The sequence below is a fragment of the Knufia obscura genome (genome assembly GCF_036327395.1).
Source record: "Knufia obscura strain CCFEE 5817 isolate CBS 148926 chromosome Unknown scaffold_1, whole genome shotgun sequence".
Taxonomy (NCBI): Eukaryota; Fungi; Ascomycota; class Eurotiomycetes; order Chaetothyriales; family Trichomeriaceae; genus Knufia; species Knufia obscura.
In genome coordinates, this window is record NW_027042687.1 from 2774346 (window position 1) to 2790253 (window position 15908).

Here is a 15908-nt window from a genome sequence, read left to right on the forward strand (position 1 = left end):
GCCGTTGGTAGCTACTTGGTCGCGAGGGTGGTTTGCGAAGAACGACCGTGTACCTATATGCGTACTTATGCATAGCATGCCGGCAGCGTAACACCCTAGGGTTTCGCCTGTGGACGTGATTGGCATGCACAATAGACGGTCATCGTTTGAGTTGAGGTACTGCAGCTCGATATGCAAGGATTTCAAACCGTTCCAGAGGAGCCACTGACGTGGCATCGCTTCATATGCAGCTAGAAGCTCGTCAAATCCAGAACTCTCTGGATCTATCTTAGCCGCTCAGTTTGTGCATCAGTGTGTGTTTGCGAATGACTCGATAGGTCAGCTCAATGCACATCATATTTCCGATGAGTTAGAGTCTTGCACGCAGCAACCGAATTGTCTGGTTGAGGTCGCCATAGCTCGGCATGGCTCGCGTACCAGGGTCGATATACCGCTAGCGAGTAGTGAGCCCTGCGAAGATACCGTGTGTACCGGATCTCAAGAGTGAAGTCATAACAATCGTGCAAACAGAAATGTAGTATGATAATGGTCAAGGTCAGAGAAGCTCACCTGCTTTGATCAAAGACGCGGTTTGATCGTTCCTCCGGCCTCCGTCGGGCCGGCGCGGCGTCTAAGCAGAAGATTGCGGCCGTACGTGAGTGTTGAGATCAGATTCGTGCCTGATCGCCTGACGGCTGGAACCCTCGACGAAAAATGGTCTGCCCTTCCGTGCGGAAGATTCACAACTGTCCCAATGCAGCATCGCGCTCGGTCTATCGTTAGCTGACTGTTGACACCGCTGGCTGTGTGCTCTATAGACGTCGTGCAGCCTTAAGTATATAGCATGGCAATCTTAGTCAAGGAAGAGTGAACATGAGCCTTGAATGAGCTTCGCCATTCCCCAGCAACCAGCTTTATTACAAGACCATTGGGTGGGAAACAAACAGCTTCGAAGAATCGACCTAGTTACTAAGCCCACATTAAGGAGGAAACCAGCTCAGGGTAGCCCAGTACTTTGCCAGTACCGCTATCAACGACTAGGGTCACAAACCACCTTAGGACGCCTCAGAAATATACCTGGCTGCGTCTTTCACGATGGCCAACCACTTAGTGATCCGGACGACACAAGCACTAGGCATCACCAGTGCGCTTTTCATGTCAGGTATCTACTTTGGCTCCTCCTACCTGTCAATTCATCCCCTGCTACCGCTACCAATCAGCGATTCGACTCGCATCTTCGCGGACATCTACCACAGTGGGGCAGGCTTTATTGTGCCCCTGGCGTTGGGATCCGCAGCTCTCAATGCTTTGAGCGCATACCTAGTTCCATCATCAAGACTGGAGTACGGTGTTGCCGCAGCTGCTGCAACGGGAACTCTGGCCTTTACGGTCGCCGTGATGTTGCCGGGTATTGATAGGTTACTGAGGATCAGGAAGACGGATGGGAGCGAGATTCAAGGTGTGCAGAAGCAGGAAGTGATTGAGTTGATGAAAGCATGGAAAAGACAGAACTATGTCAGGGCATTATTAGGGTTCACTGCTGGAGTATTGGATGTTTATGCTGTTGTGAAGAGATTATAGGGGGCTCTGCTGGACGTAATGCAGGATGCTGCACGGTAGCTGGGAGATGGCCATTAACTTCGGATATGTCTGAGCGGTGCTTGTCGTCCTGAACATGCTTATGGGCTTGGAGGGCGACAACGCTGTTTTTCTGGGCCCAATCGAAACCGTATGTTGGTTCAACAAAGTACTTGATGCGTGCGCGAGCTCTACCTCCTTGTTTGGTGAGGACGTGACTGACATTAATATATGCTTAGCTATGCAAGCAACGCAAGACTCCAAATTGCGCATTTCGTTTGCACAATCTTGGGCTGCGCTGTGATAAGAACGCCATGGCGAGGACGAATTCGATAATAACATCATTGTCACAGCAATCGTGCCGAGACGCATGGTTGATAACGTAGCTGTTCGGTAGACTCGAGGAGCAGAATCCTAGCCTGCTTAACATGGCCATGCAGCTCACGATTCGTAGTCTCTCCTCCAGCTTTACCTCTTTCTGGTGTGCAGCGGTCGGCCGTTTTCGGGAACGGTACCTAGAGATTGTGGATTTTGATACCAGCACACATCACGCTACCGTTCACGCTCAGCTTCCTGATATCGGCGAGGTTACCGCCTACTCAGATACGATTTGAAGAGGGGCTATCTCTATGCAACAAGTAAGGAAACCCCAATATCCTCGAATAAACGTGCCAAGGCAACCCCAGATGCATCGCCCGTGCTTGCTCGAACACATGAATTATCGACTCGCCTAGTAAACACAAGCATTGAGGCCTCGGCGCACGCATACAAACGGTTTGACATGAACATTCACAATTACGTGCATGGAACGTCCGTGAATTTTCATTCGAGCTTGCCGCTGAATGTGCGATGCGATTTCGGATGAAAGTGGGATGATGGAGCTCGACTTGCGCGAACTCATGGACGAGTCACTGTCAACACGTGGAGGGAAGGAAGAACAAACGCGGTTTTCAGAGGAAGTGGTGGGGAAAAGTGAAGGATAGCTGACGGTTCAAGTGGGGATAGAAGATCTTGGGGAGCGGAACATGCAGGCTGGGGTCCAGTTCTTCTGCACGAAGATGAGGACTAGATTGCGTAGTGTTCGCGATTGACTTTGAGAGAGCCGGACGAAGATAGGTAGGTTTGATACAGACGTGGTACGCTACGGAGAGCAAGCTTTCGATTACATTCGCTGCGGTGCAGTCTTGTAGAGGCAGAACAATTGATGTCATGAGAACAAAAATGACGGATGTTGGCCAACCTTAGAAATTATGCAACAGCGAAGCAAGGCGATAATATCATTGATGAGCAGGAAAGTGGAAGCCGCAGAAGGCACGAAGCGAGCTTGCGTGCATGAACACCAAGCACGACCAAGTCCGGCAGGCACGGGGCCGATTCCCTGGCTCAAGTTTCCTTTGCAGTGCCTTGGGCCAACAATTGATAGCAGGTGCTCGCCAATCAGAAGCCAACGTTCTCCACCACACTATCTCAGCGACACTGCAATCACCCCAGGTCACGGCGTCCATGGGTGACCCAGTGCCTCGTGTCCTAATCTTCTCTTCCTCCTCATCTTCCCATCAACCAAGGGAAGATATACTGCAGAGACCGCCTACCAAGGTCGTCTCTTCCTATTTGCAAGACCAACTTGACTCATCTACGATCGATTGCTTCGGCATCCTCACCACTTGCGCTCACTACATTCAACCAAGCCGATATCGCTAGACACGTTCAGGTGTGTTACTGACTCATTGCATTCCCATCCATATTTCGTCTATACACATCATTATTCCGCGTTGGACTGGTGACTAATAAGAGGATTGCCACAGTTGACATCACCATCCCCGGTCGTCATTCCTGAACATCACGACAAACAATGGCTGCCAACCAACGTGCATCAGCCATCGGCATGGCCTTGAACAAACAGTCCGCATTTGTTGAAATACCCAAGCAAGGAGGGCTCAACCTTGGTCGGGACACCTTTGCTGGTGTATCAACCAATCCCTCCGATCGTTCTGCGATGTTGCCTACTCCTCCCAACTCCATCTCTCCGAACCTTCCACCTCAGCGTGCGAGCATTAAGCAAGAGTCGGACATTGATCTACACGACGCGCCAGGAAACGCTCTGACTGCCGAGGCTCTGGATAGTCTTGGTGATCTGGACAGCGCAGGTGCTATCACCCCTGTTCTGCTGGCTAAGCACCACCTTCCAGATATCCTCCTTAACCATGGTCCTTTGGCTATCAGGCACATCATGAGCTACCTCAACAGCACCGTGCCTGGTTTCTCTCGGATCACTTCAGCTAAAGCTCGACGTTTGGTCGTGGCTGCATTGGAAGGGCGCGGCGCTGGCCTGGATGTGCCGGGAGATGAGGGCGAGGTCATCTTTGAGAAGGTAGGCTGGGGAAGATGGGACGCCCGTCGCCGAGGTCAACCCGCCCGTGATGGTACCCCTCCTGCCAGCTACACTTCGTCCTGCATGCGAGGATTAGCACATAGAGACGATGCATCTGGCGCAAGCGCGTCTGGACGATATTCTGGGTCTGACGAAGATCAAGACATGTTCGACCATGACGCCGACAATATGTCCCTGGATGACAAGGACGCAGGCTACGCGTCTTCCGAAGCGCCTCCACCAGACCCAATGCTGGATGACTTTGATGATGGAGACGTGACCGACGAAGAAGACTGGGGCAGTATTGGGGCGGAAGCGCTGAGGGCAAGATCCTTGCCGCCAGGCTCTCTCCCAAACTCCCGTATACCTTCTGGTGGTGGTCGCATTTACCAGCCCATCTATCCAACACGAACCCAACGACCGGCACCCCACATGGCACAGTCATTCCCTACCAAGACCATGCCAATCAACAAACCTAATTTCAGTACTATTAATGATTCTCAAGAACGCGCAGCTGTCGAGGCGCTCCTCAGCTTGGGCTCGATGTAAAACAGCATGGTCGGCGTTCGGGAAATAGGACGGCTAGCATTTTAGCTGGGCAAAAGGTGGAAATGACATGGATTCGAACATTCCTTAAGCAAGGGATCGAAGTGCATTTGCAGGCGTTGAACACTTTGGACCTTCTCACCTCACGACTCCGATTGATGATTTTACGAGGACGACCTTGAAGCCGGCATGACTTGGCTGGCTCGGTCGACAATTGGAGCTATCTCTTTCTGATTTTGTTTTACTGGATAACCCTCCTTATCAAGCCAGGATCCACACCTGGTAACAGTCTTTACCGGCCACATTCGTCGGCAGGACCGATATACCTTTGCTTCTCGTCACCCCTTTCGACAGTGTCTTCTGACACCAATATCTAATACAACATTAGCCAGATATGACATTTATCTGGCGCAACGCCTCGCTACTGAGGCAACAAGCTTGACTCAACCGTGGGAACAAATGCCGCCGAGCATGAGTTACGAAGTCTTCATATTTGCAAATGCCAGTCTTCTTCACTGAATGTACTGGGCCATCATTTTCGCAATATCGCTCTGTCATATTGATTTATCGCACGGAGATATGAAGGTCTTATTTTGGCCACGATGCCAGGAGCGATGGACGGGGAACATTGTGGCTGTCATGTCAATGGTCAAGCTCGAGCAGCGACTGTGTGAGAGCTTTTGGCTTCTGCTTGATATCCCTGTTGGGCGATCACGCTGATTGGGAGGTGGCTTGAAACAGCACCGATGATCATGACACCAATTTGCCTGAACGAGAGGAAGTAGCTTAGCACCACGATCTCACACAATGAACATCATCCTCCAGCTCATTGCAATGCTTTAAATCCTGTAGCCTTTGTAATTCCTGCCTCGTCACAGCCTTGCATGCAAGTATCTATTACGCCAAAGCAACCACTGTATCCGCTTAGACCGCACTCAGCATACTGGCATGACCCTTTTTTCTGCACTAGTACCCTAGATCCTTCTAGTCGGCTGATATGCCTTTCTCCCGCTCCTCGAGCCCCTGCAAAGTGTCCTTCGCTCTCATCCTCACGTGTCTTTGGGCGCCGCTGTCGCTTTTCGCCGTTCTCTCTAGCGGTTGTCTCAGCAGACCGAGTACTGCAGTCATCCCATCACTCCGCGATTTCGCAGCTGAACTTTCGGATTCATCGTCCGATTTACTTTGCTCCGTAAATATGTCTAAAGCCCCGAATAACTCGTCATTCCAGATATCGAGGATATGTAGCCGGAGACCATCTGGGATCTTACGATCGGATGGGTTTAGTGGACCGGCGGTTTCGAGGACGTGGATGATTGAGGTTGAAATCGAGATTGCTTTTGCGCAGGATGCTTCGTCCGCAGTCGAGGTTGAGGTTTGTGTTGCGTTTGAAGCCTTCGAGCTCTGTTTTTTCGTTTTCTTCTGAGCTGGTGGTTCGGTTGGCTCCTGTTGAGGTGACACGAATAGAGGGCCAAAGCATAACTGGAACAGTTCTCGCGTGACGAATCGGTACGTCAAGAGGGCTTTGTTTAGCCGGTGAGAGTCTATGCCCGCCCACTCGTGGACCATTGTTTCGTGGAAGGCGGTATGGTATGTTGTTAACCATACGTGCTGTTGTTTGTTTGGGTCTGGCGCCTGATCACCGCCATTCTCGGCCTTTTGGGCCTCTTCGTCTTTGGCGGATACGATTGCGAACGTGTGCGCAATGTCTCTGAGCAGGTTTTGGACTGATATGGCGTTTTTCGAGTCGTGCATGTAAATTGCGACCCAGAAGCCACGCCATAGTTGGAGGCATTCTGTTGGTGATAGTGGGTTTGATGGTGAGCGTGATTCGAGATGCTTGGTGATGGCTTTCATGGCTGCTCGTCGGAGAGAAGATTCTGATGAGGCGAGGTCCTTCACAGACGGCAACTCTTCCGTGGCATGGTTGTTGACCGCCAGACTGTGAGGAGTGGTAGTAGGCACATCCCCATTTCGCGCATCGGTCGTTTTCGCTTTTCTCTTCGAAACCCAGGTTTCATGCTCATGGTCTTCTTCTGGCGGTGATAGCTTTCTGCGCTTGTTTGACCGCTCATTGTGGCTCTTTGATACTGCCATCGTGATTTTAAGCTGTCACTCCTTCGTTTGAGCGCCCTCAGCAGGCGTGATGGATCCAACAAGCCTGTTGCTGTTGACCGTACTCTAAGCAGAAGACTTCTAACGTGAATTTTTGGATCTTCGAAGAAAACAGCGACGAATCACGATGAAGTCTCGGTGGAAATCTATCCCGATCTACACTAGTCAGAACAGGTATAGCTTAGCAGGACGCGAACGCTAACGCTATGAGATGCAATTTGCTGAGCCAAGATCTTCAGACCAAAGTTGACTACATTCCGCTTCCATACCTTTTCGTTGAACGTTCTGCTGTTGTCATGATACAATTCTGACGTGGAATTCGGTAACTGTCATGTGATCTTCCCTGCAGTAGCTATTTGTGAAGGCTCGGTGTGCCTTGGAACAAATCTGTAGGAAGCAGGCAATGGTATCAATATACCGCAGGACCAGTTGCAACAATTCCGAGCACTGCCTTGGTGACCACCATATCCTGTTTGGTTCATGCAGAGGTGAAAATATCTAATAGCCATCCTCATTCAGCTAGTTGAGCAGAGTAAGACAGGTAGATAATTGCTGACTTGTGAGCCTTTTACCATCGGCTATCGTAAGCAAACCTCAAGCTCAGGATCCAAGCACCAAATACTGTACTCTCACTGTACTCGACACTGCATATTCATTGACTCGATGTCTTGCTGTGCTTCATCGACCATAGCCTTATTCTGAACTTCGATGAGGCTCTTTCGATCGTGCCTGCCACGAACCTGTATCCAGCTGGACAACGTGGCAGGCGCGACGGAAAACTCGATCTCCTATATGAGCATCACTTCTGCCGAACATGTGTTCCCACGATATCCGAAAGCTGGAAAGGCTTGAATCCAGGTGACTTCGTGAAAGTTGCTAAGCGAGAGAAGCTTGGCCGGCATCCGGAGAGGCTGACCAATCGTCCTGAGGTAAGCCATGTCGAATTAGGAAAACGAGCTGACAAAAGCTGCATGTGCGCAGCTTCAAACCAATCATCAACCTATTCAACGATTGCCCACAACCTCAAAGCAGTCGACGACAGGACCCCTCATCTGGCGAAGATGTCGAATCACAGGCTATCTCCAGTGAGCTGCCTCTCTTCAAGTCGTCGATCGCCGTTGCAGACCTTGGTCTCTTTCTGGTATCCGTACATCGAGTCTCATGCATTCGGTATCCGTACGATCGTGAGATGGCACCACCAGAGCAGAATACCTTTGTCTTCATAGATGAGGACCAGAGGCACAAGTACTCTAAGAGCACATTATCAGCAATCAATGCCCAGGTTGCCAAGCATGCACACAAGCAGCGCAGAGGCAATGTGAAGCCCAAGCCCAAGTCCAAGTCAGCACCTTCATCACCACCAGCGACGGGTGCCAGCGAATGTGAAAAGACGTCTGATATTGTAGTGATTCAGCATGACCAAATCAATAAGACCGCCAGGAGAACCTCAGCTCCAGCAGGAGCAACGTTGAGACGAGGCTCGTCAGATTCGCAGACCTCACTTGTCCGACATGTAGGATCCCCACCAAAGGAGCGTAGCAGGTCACTACCGCAGCCGAAGACCGCCAAGGAAACTCAGAGAGCGGAAGAGAACGCGAAGCAAGATGATCAGAAAGACGAGACGCCGCCCGGTGACCTAGCAGATCTATTCCAAGATCTATGCCGAATCACCAAGTATCCTGCTTATCAGGCATTCCCCTTCTTCTTGAACCTCGAAGAGCGACGCTTGGCTCACTACTGTAAGCACACCACTAACTCCTCAACGCCCGAAGTACTGATAGCAAGAAGGGTTCACCGAAGTGCTCAAAGATGATTTCGGCATGAAACTGCAGCTCGAAGACACCTTCCAAGGAGCACTAACACGATACCCGCTCGCCTTCCAAGTCCCGCTCCGCTGGATCATCGCCAAAGCCGCAGACCAACTAAACTCAAAGACAGGAACCCAGTCCCTGACCGTCGTCTACAGAAGCCGAGAAAAGGCACTAAACAAGCTCCAGGAACTCCTCAAAGACACCAACACCCCAACCGACGAAGCAGTAGGCAGCATCCTCCAAAGCATAGTCCACAACCCCGAATTCCGCAAAGTCCATCTCAGAGGCCTAGACGCCATGATCGAAGCCCGAGGCGGCCTCGATTCCGTCGTGCGGAACTCCCAGGTCACCTGCTCAGAACATATTTTCCTCCAATACACATTCGCTGAATTCGACATCACGCAGCTCGACGAACTCGAACAACTAAAATCTCGCTTCTTCTCGGCGCTCATGTCAATACAGCAGCACGCCCGCGAGTATGCAGCCATGATAGCACAGATGAACAGTTGGGCATCCAGCGTCGATCTGCTGGAGTGTACACCCCGGGCCGACGGCAACCTCCAGAAATGGTCGTACACCGAACAACGACAACGCGTCTTTTCAGAGAGAACAGCGACGGGCCAGCTCATCCGGCAAACATACAGTATCTCAGACGAACTCATGCGCAAGTCTCGACTCTTCGCGGCGCTGTTCCAGATTAGTGCGATGCTGATTGAATATGACTCCATAGCCGAGAAGTCCCTCTTCCTCCGACGTCTCGAGGAGGCGGCCAAGATCACGGCGAATACTGACCCAACTACCGGTGCGCCGCAGATCATGGCGGGCGCACATATCTACATGACTGGGCATGTTAGCCGGCAGGTACAGGAGGAATTGGGGCTGAGTGAGCATGATGAGAAGGGGATTCCGGTAGCGATGAATGGTATTGCTGCGATCAAGATCTTTGGGTTGCTGCTTGATTCGATGCGGTTGAGGTTGCTTGAGTATTTGAGGGGGTGGTTGCTGGGGAGTGATGATAGGTACTTGACGAGTGGGGATGTGAGTGCCATGGGTGCTGTCATTACGCAGTTGTGGGTGCAGAAGATGCGGGTGGAGGGGGTAGGAGGGGACGAGGCGGATGATTATTTCCAGGAGAGGGCAGAGGTCTAGGCATGGAGTATTTCCGAAGGGATCACAGCACATTGAGATGAACAAGTGGTCGCGGCGGCGCTGGAATCATTTCGGCGAAGGGTGTTACTGACTGATGTCAAATGGCTGTTGGGTATTAGCGAAAGCGTGTACTTTGATAACGACGGAGGATTTATGTAGTGTAAGTGCTGGTAGGCAGGAGCAAGCTTTTTTTCGTAATCCCATAATTTTCAGGATTTCGTCTACAAGTAGGCGTCTATTGTCCTCTTGTCGCTGTTCAGATGCTTTCAACTTTTAGGAGTTTGACGAATCCGTCTCCTTGAGGGTTGTTCAAGCTGCCGGCATTGCTGATTACTTACGCTGCTGAAGAATGTGCTTCAGGGTCGACGGTTACTCATTCTGGTGATCAGAGCCTACCGCTCCCACAGACTCGGGGCCTCTCCAAACTTGAAGTCGACATCCAGATATCTGTATCCGTGATTGTCGACATGGAAGACAGTGGTTACACCTTGCAAGAGATCTCACTTGTCCTCGTAGCGACTGTTGAGGAACGAACCTTATTGGATTGTCTAGTTGACAACAACGAAGCTCGTTACGGTCGCAGTCTCTGCGGGTCCCTTGGGAACGGCGTCGCCTGTCTCACATTGTCGAGGCCCAAGAAGAACTGCACGATTCTGTTCAGACCTAGTCCACCACCAGCGTGCGGTCTACATCCCTGTCTGAATGCATTCACGTAGTCCTGGAATCCTTCCGAGGCTGGGTCAACGCCCTTCGCTCGCATGGCTGTCTCTAGCTCCTCAGCATCATTGATACGTTGTGCGCCGGACATGATTTCTTCACCACGCATGAAGAAGTCGTATGAATATGAGAGGTTAGGATCAGTAGGATGTTGCTTCGTGTAGAATGGTCGCACGGCCATTGGGAACTCATCGAGGACGTAGAAGTCTGTCTCGTATTTCTCGCGGATGATCTTGCCGAGTTGTTTCTCCATTGCTGTTGTCAGGTCGGTCTTGAATGCGTCTTGCTCGGATGTGTCGACTCCTGCGTCTTTGAGCAGCTTTACACCATCGAGGTATTTTAGACGCAGGGCTTTGCCATCCTTGACCTTAAAGTCGCCGGCTTTAGGGAAGTATTTCTGTATCACTGTGATTTCGTCCTTGTAGCGTTCCAGGAGTTCTGTGACGACGAAGACGATGAGCTTTTCGGCGAAACCGAGGACTTCATGGTAGTGGTTGTCGAAGACCATTTCGAAGTCTAGACCTGTGAACTCGGTCAAGTGTCTGTGTGTGTTGCTGTTTTCTGCACGGAATACTGGGCCGATTTCAAAAACGCTTTCGCAATCGCCTGCAATGAGCATTTGCTTGTAGAATTGTGGTGATTGTGTGAGGTATGCTTTCTTGCCGAAGTAGTTGCCCACGACGAAGACGTCAGAGCCACCTTCTGTTGCTGCACCGACGAGTTTGGCGGTGTTGAATTTGCGAGAGCCGGATTTGCGCATGTATTCTTCGAAGAGAGATTCGACTGCGGAGGATATGGTGAAGATTGCTTGGTTGCATTCGGACTGTAGGTCAATCACTCTGTTGTCCAGTCTCGTCTTCAGAGTAACGACTGGCATTCCACTTGCATCTGTTGCACCTTCTTCAACATTTCCCTCTGGCGGTGGACGCTCAATGTCCTTCGGTTGGACTGGGAGCATCTGCATTGCTGGGGAGATCAGGTAGATCTTCCTGATATGTAGTTCATAATCTTTTATGCTGGCCGATTCGACCGGGGCGGGCGTTTTCTTGACTAGAGCCGTAACGCGGACGAAGGAGTTGACGCTGACTGAAGTTGCCCATTTGACCATCTGTTTCGAGACTTCTTCTCCAGCTGCTACTACGGACTGAATCGTCTTTCCCTGCTGTCTCAGCATGAGGAAAGCCAGCTTCGCTGATTGACCTCTGCTATTATGGACTCTCACAATCACATTGATCGTTTTGTCGGCATGCTCCTCGCTAATGCTCTTGAGGTGCGTGACATCGACAGAAGAGTCAGTCGGCAAGGCGCCATAACTGTCTTTGGCATTGTCGACGTCGGCTGAGGACTGCTGAGCGGCTCTCTTCTCCTCGTCGGCTTTCTTAGCTGCTGCTTTCTTCGCAGCCTTCTCGGCATCCTTTTGTGCTTTCTTCAATGCATTCTTCGAGGGTGCGCCATCGGCTGGTGTGTTTGGATTGTCCTTCGCATGGATTGGGAGCCCGGATTCTGGTGCCGACATGCTGGAGGTTTGGAGTGGCAATCGATTCGGGGTACAGGTCCTTACAGCCGTCGTTTTGCTGTAAATGTGCAACTTTGTCAGTCAAGATATCTTTGGCGTTGACTCACAACAGTATTTCGATGATGTCGGTGGGGTGCCCTGAGCGCCCTCCAACGGGTGGGGGCTTTTGCGGCGTGCTTGGTGCCTGAAGATCATTTTGAAGCCTAATTTAGCCCCCAGTTGCATGCATCGTGGCCGCAGCAGGAGCACCCGATTGCGACCTCCAGGTCGCTTCCTGCATTTGTGACCATGATGAACGAGTCGGTACCTGTTTCATCAAGCACGAAGCTCATCATGGCTCCACCATCAGTGTTGCTCACAAATACTCGTCGTATCTTTATAAATCTAGCCTCCATCGTGTACCTTCGAGCCCGGGAGCCGCCCTAGCCTTGCTAAGCCTTAGTGTACAAACACCGTGCAACTTTTGCAAGTAGGATTTCGAGACGACATTGTATTGGCACTCATGTAACTTGCGATATGGCGAAGAAGAAGAAGTCCAAGATGGCAGCCGCCGACGCTGATGGCGCTCAGCCTAGTGAAGCACCGGCGTCGAATGTGAAGTCTGCACAGGCGAATCCAGTACCTCCGCCAGCGCAACCCCAACCACCGACTCTGGTTATATGTCGCAACAAGTAAGCACGGCGTTCTGGTTAAGGCTGAATCGAGACCACCTTGCTAATGACGAGATAGGCATTGGCGATATATCTCATCATACCATGGACCATGGCTAAACCTCCCTCCTGAAGTCCTCGAGACACTGGCGCATAGCAACTATTACTCGCCGAAACCACAACCCATCGACCCGGCTGTCTTCTTTGATCTTGTGAGGATCAGGCGCTTGATCGACGATGCTACCAGTCTTGCTGTCAGAGCTGCCAATGGCACAACTGCCTTCTCTCTCAACAATTCTATGAATTCTTCGCATGGCTACTTGAACGGCGCCGATGCCGAGATTCTGGGTATCACGCATTCAAGAGGTGGAGGGGGAAACGCGAAGCTTAGTAGTGAGCGCAAGTTCCGCATGCGCGAGCATGCTACCTCCAAGTTGTCCCATGCATATCGCTTGGACGAGATTGCTGCCAGTGTTGCTACTATGCAGTCTGCTTCTGCACTGGAAGAAGTCGCTAAGCACGTTCTGCAGAGGAACGAGCAGGACCCCGAGGCACAGTATGTGCACTTCTTCCATGAGAAGATTCCGTCTAGAGCCATGGCCGAAAGTACAAGCTTGAAGCCTTTGACCGACATTATCAATCAGCGACCAACAGAGGCTGCCGCCTATCGAACAAGAGCCGTAACCAGAATCTTCAAAGAGGACTTTCATGGTGCTGCTCGGGATCTGACTGAAGGTCTGGCCACGCAAAGACTCTATTACGGTCATCGTAGTGACCAGCTTGAGCTTATCCTTGCCAAAGATGCTGCTAAGCTGTCACAAGGTAAGCTAGACGAGAAAGATTACCCAAGCAGCATGGAGCCCCAGCTACTCTTCCATAGAGCGAATGTCTACCTTACCATGGCATGCCAGAACATTGCAGCTGCGCTCAAGCGATCCGACGCAGTCCCTCCTAACGAGCAGGCGCCTAGCGAGCAGGAAGTTCCGCCTACAGAGTCCCCACAACAGAAAGAAGAAGCCAGAGCCCGCATGGAAGCTCGCAAACTTGTGCGCACCTACGCCAAGCGCGCTCTGCGAGACTATACCTCTTTCCTCTCGCACTTTGACTACACGCCTGGCCTGTCCCCAGAGTTCACTGAGGCATTTCTTGACAAGGTCTCCTCGATGACAAATTCTCAATCTGGTGCATCTCGCAGTCAACGCTTGCTTGACGTTGATGCACACTCGCAAAATGGGTTATCTGAGGCACTCGTCAAGTACGAGCGGCGTCGCAATAACAATCCGAACGACCAGTTCCCACAGATACCCAAGCCGACCGTCCATAAAGTTGGTGAACTTTTCAATGCAGTTCCTCCCCAAGGCTTGCCACCTTACCCACCTGACCCGCAGACTGCAGAAGCAAGACAACATCCGATCTTCTCCTTGCCTGATTTCTCCGAAGCAGTGACGTACCACCCACTACTCGCTGATGTGCTTCACTCACTTTTGCTATGTCATTGTCTCGTACAGACCTCTGTCAAGGAGCATCAACGTCATGCATACATGGCTGCTCGTGTTTCTCGCGTTTGCGACAGCTATCCAATCTTCTTGGCAGCTAGGAGCCCTTCCAGAGCAGATTGGGTCGAAGTTCTTCGGAAGACAAAGAATTGGGTTGGTCTGGAGCAGACGTGGGAACAACTGTGTACGCCATCGCCAGACAAAGACCACCGAAGACGGGGCAGCATGTTGCAGAAGGATGGCACAAATAGCAAGAAGGCAAACAGCAATTCCGTCACGAAGAAGCACGACGGCCGCGAACAGCTGGACGAAATCAAGCGCAACGCCATCCGAGAAGCCCTAGCTGACGAACGCGTTGTGGATGAGGATACCTTCCGACAGAGCGTTCGTGCAAGAGAAGCGAGAGCAATCGCTGCCGAGGATGAGGAAATGAGAAAGGAGTACAACAACATAAGTCCTACACGAAGCACAAAGGTTTCCAATGGGGCGTCTGCGGGCAAAGGACAAGACTCTCATCCCGACAAGACTAATGGCACAGCTTCCAAGACCAAGCAAGAAAGTAGTCTAAAAGAGAAGGACTACTCTATCTCAACCGAACGTGCAGAGATGATCGCCCGCTGGATCCGCGAAGCACCACCTCCAGGCGGGGAAGGCAGCAGCACTGGCACGTCCAGGCGTAGGGCAGGCGCGAAGAAGAATCCTCAGGTTAGGGCCCTGAGGAAGCAAGCCAGCGATATGAGTACAGTAAGCCATGCGAGCAATGTAAGTGCTGGGAGCAACGCGACCACTACTGGATTGGAGCAAAGTGTAGAGAGTCTGGATATGGTTGACTGAGAGACGATAAATATACGGCTTGCCCTGCACGTCGGAGCATATATTGAAGCCATCAAATGTGAATAGCGTCACTCTTTTCAACCTCCGAGGTTATTTCCTCATCTGATATCTTGTTGCCGATGATGCTCTTTGCTGACAACCCCAGGTGTACGCCGTATTAGCCAACAAGGCGTCTGCTAGTATCTAGGTACACCCTAGTTTATTCGCAGTACGCTCAGAGTCTAGGTGCTCTAAGGTAAGTTGCGAGCTGGGCTTACCGTTCAGTTTGAGCACAAAATCATACCAACGGATTCCTGTGACCTCCGATGCACTTTCTACGCTTTCATTACTATTATTCGACATCGCTTCCCCGAGCTTTCCTGCCTAACGGTGCAGGGCTTTACTAATGTCCCCTCCTTCACTACCACTACTGAACATACCAGTATTTTCGCTAACTATCAGCACAATACAATGCTTCAGTTGTATGGCGAGACTATCGATGCCAACTTTCAGCTTGGGTATAGACTGGAAGGCTTGGCCCAATCGGTCAGAAATGCCTAGAGTACCTAACGACGCTGATGGTCGAGACGTACGGGTTGTGTGGGTATACATTGACAGCGCTATCGAGTTGAACAGATCTCAGCACAATCACTGGTCAGACAGGTCTTGCCCCAACCGATCCTCTTCCCGGAAGTGACGATCTCGTTCGACCGCTTAAGGTGACTCCAGGGTACAGCCGACGTCGAATCTGAGAATGATATGGTAGCTGATTGCAGGGACGAATCCGGGGATGCTTTCGAGGTTGGTAGCGATGACGACGACAGTAGCTGACCTAGGGAGGCGTGACTCAACCGACAGGCCGAGGAAAGCGCGACCTGGCAAAGTCTGGACCGGGTAGGCGATCGGAGGATAAGCGCAAAAGCAGGTACGACCTACAACACGAGGATGGCACCGTAAACCACTGCATTCCACGATGGAACGATCATCACTAGATGCAGACGACCAATATCAAGCAAGAGGAAGGAAGGTACGAACGGCAACATGAGGAAAGCACGACCCGATACCACGACATAAGGAAGGCGCGATCAGAGGAGCTGGCGAGGAAGGCACAATTCAATACCTAACCGCGACAGGGAAGATGCAATGGTGCAAACCGGGCTAAGGAAGGCA

At 51.4% G+C, this 15908-nt stretch overlaps 6 protein-coding genes across 6 annotated transcripts; 4 read left to right on the forward strand and 2 right to left on the reverse strand.

The window, feature by feature from the left end:
* Nucleotides 1-1074: 1074 nt before the first annotated feature.
* Nucleotides 1075-1560, forward strand: PMZ80_001040 (uncharacterized protein; the record flags this gene model as incomplete). Its single annotated transcript, XM_064869488.1, has 1 exon — nucleotides 1075-1560. The coding sequence occupies one exon, from the start codon at nucleotides 1075-1077 to the stop codon at nucleotides 1558-1560; it is 486 nt and encodes a 161-aa protein (XP_064734985.1).
* Nucleotides 1561-3409: 1849 nt separating this feature from the next.
* Nucleotides 3410-4477, forward strand: STB3 (DNA-binding proteins Bright/BRCAA1/RBP1 and proteins containing BRIGHT domain; the record flags this gene model as incomplete). Its single annotated transcript, XM_064869489.1, has 1 exon — nucleotides 3410-4477. One exon carries the CDS (start codon nucleotides 3410-3412, stop codon nucleotides 4475-4477), a length of 1068 nt encoding a protein of 355 aa, XP_064734986.1.
* A 981-nt stretch (nucleotides 4478-5458) lies between these two features.
* Nucleotides 5459-6568, reverse strand: PMZ80_001042 (uncharacterized protein; the record flags this gene model as incomplete). Its single annotated transcript, XM_064869490.1, has 1 exon — nucleotides 5459-6568. One exon carries the CDS (start codon nucleotides 6566-6568, stop codon nucleotides 5459-5461), a length of 1110 nt encoding a protein of 369 aa, XP_064734987.1.
* Nucleotides 6569-7775: 1207 nt separating this feature from the next.
* Nucleotides 7776-9546, forward strand: PMZ80_001043 (uncharacterized protein; the record flags this gene model as incomplete). The annotated part of the gene is made up of 2 exons (XM_064869491.1): nucleotides 7776-8325; nucleotides 8375-9546. 2 exons carry the CDS (start codon nucleotides 7776-7778, stop codon nucleotides 9544-9546), a joined length of 1722 nt encoding a protein of 573 aa, XP_064734988.1.
* A 571-nt stretch (nucleotides 9547-10117) lies between these two features.
* On the reverse strand, nucleotides 10118-11779 carry PMZ80_001044 (uncharacterized protein; the record flags this gene model as incomplete). Its single annotated transcript, XM_064869492.1, has 1 exon — nucleotides 10118-11779. One exon carries the CDS (start codon nucleotides 11777-11779, stop codon nucleotides 10118-10120), a length of 1662 nt encoding a protein of 553 aa, XP_064734989.1.
* A 516-nt stretch (nucleotides 11780-12295) lies between these two features.
* PMZ80_001045 (uncharacterized protein) lies at nucleotides 12296-14759 on the forward strand (the record flags this gene model as incomplete). The annotated part of the gene is made up of 2 exons (XM_064869493.1): nucleotides 12296-12450; nucleotides 12509-14759. 2 exons carry the CDS (start codon nucleotides 12296-12298, stop codon nucleotides 14757-14759), a joined length of 2406 nt encoding a protein of 801 aa, XP_064734990.1.
* Nucleotides 14760-15908: the final 1149 nt, after the last annotated feature.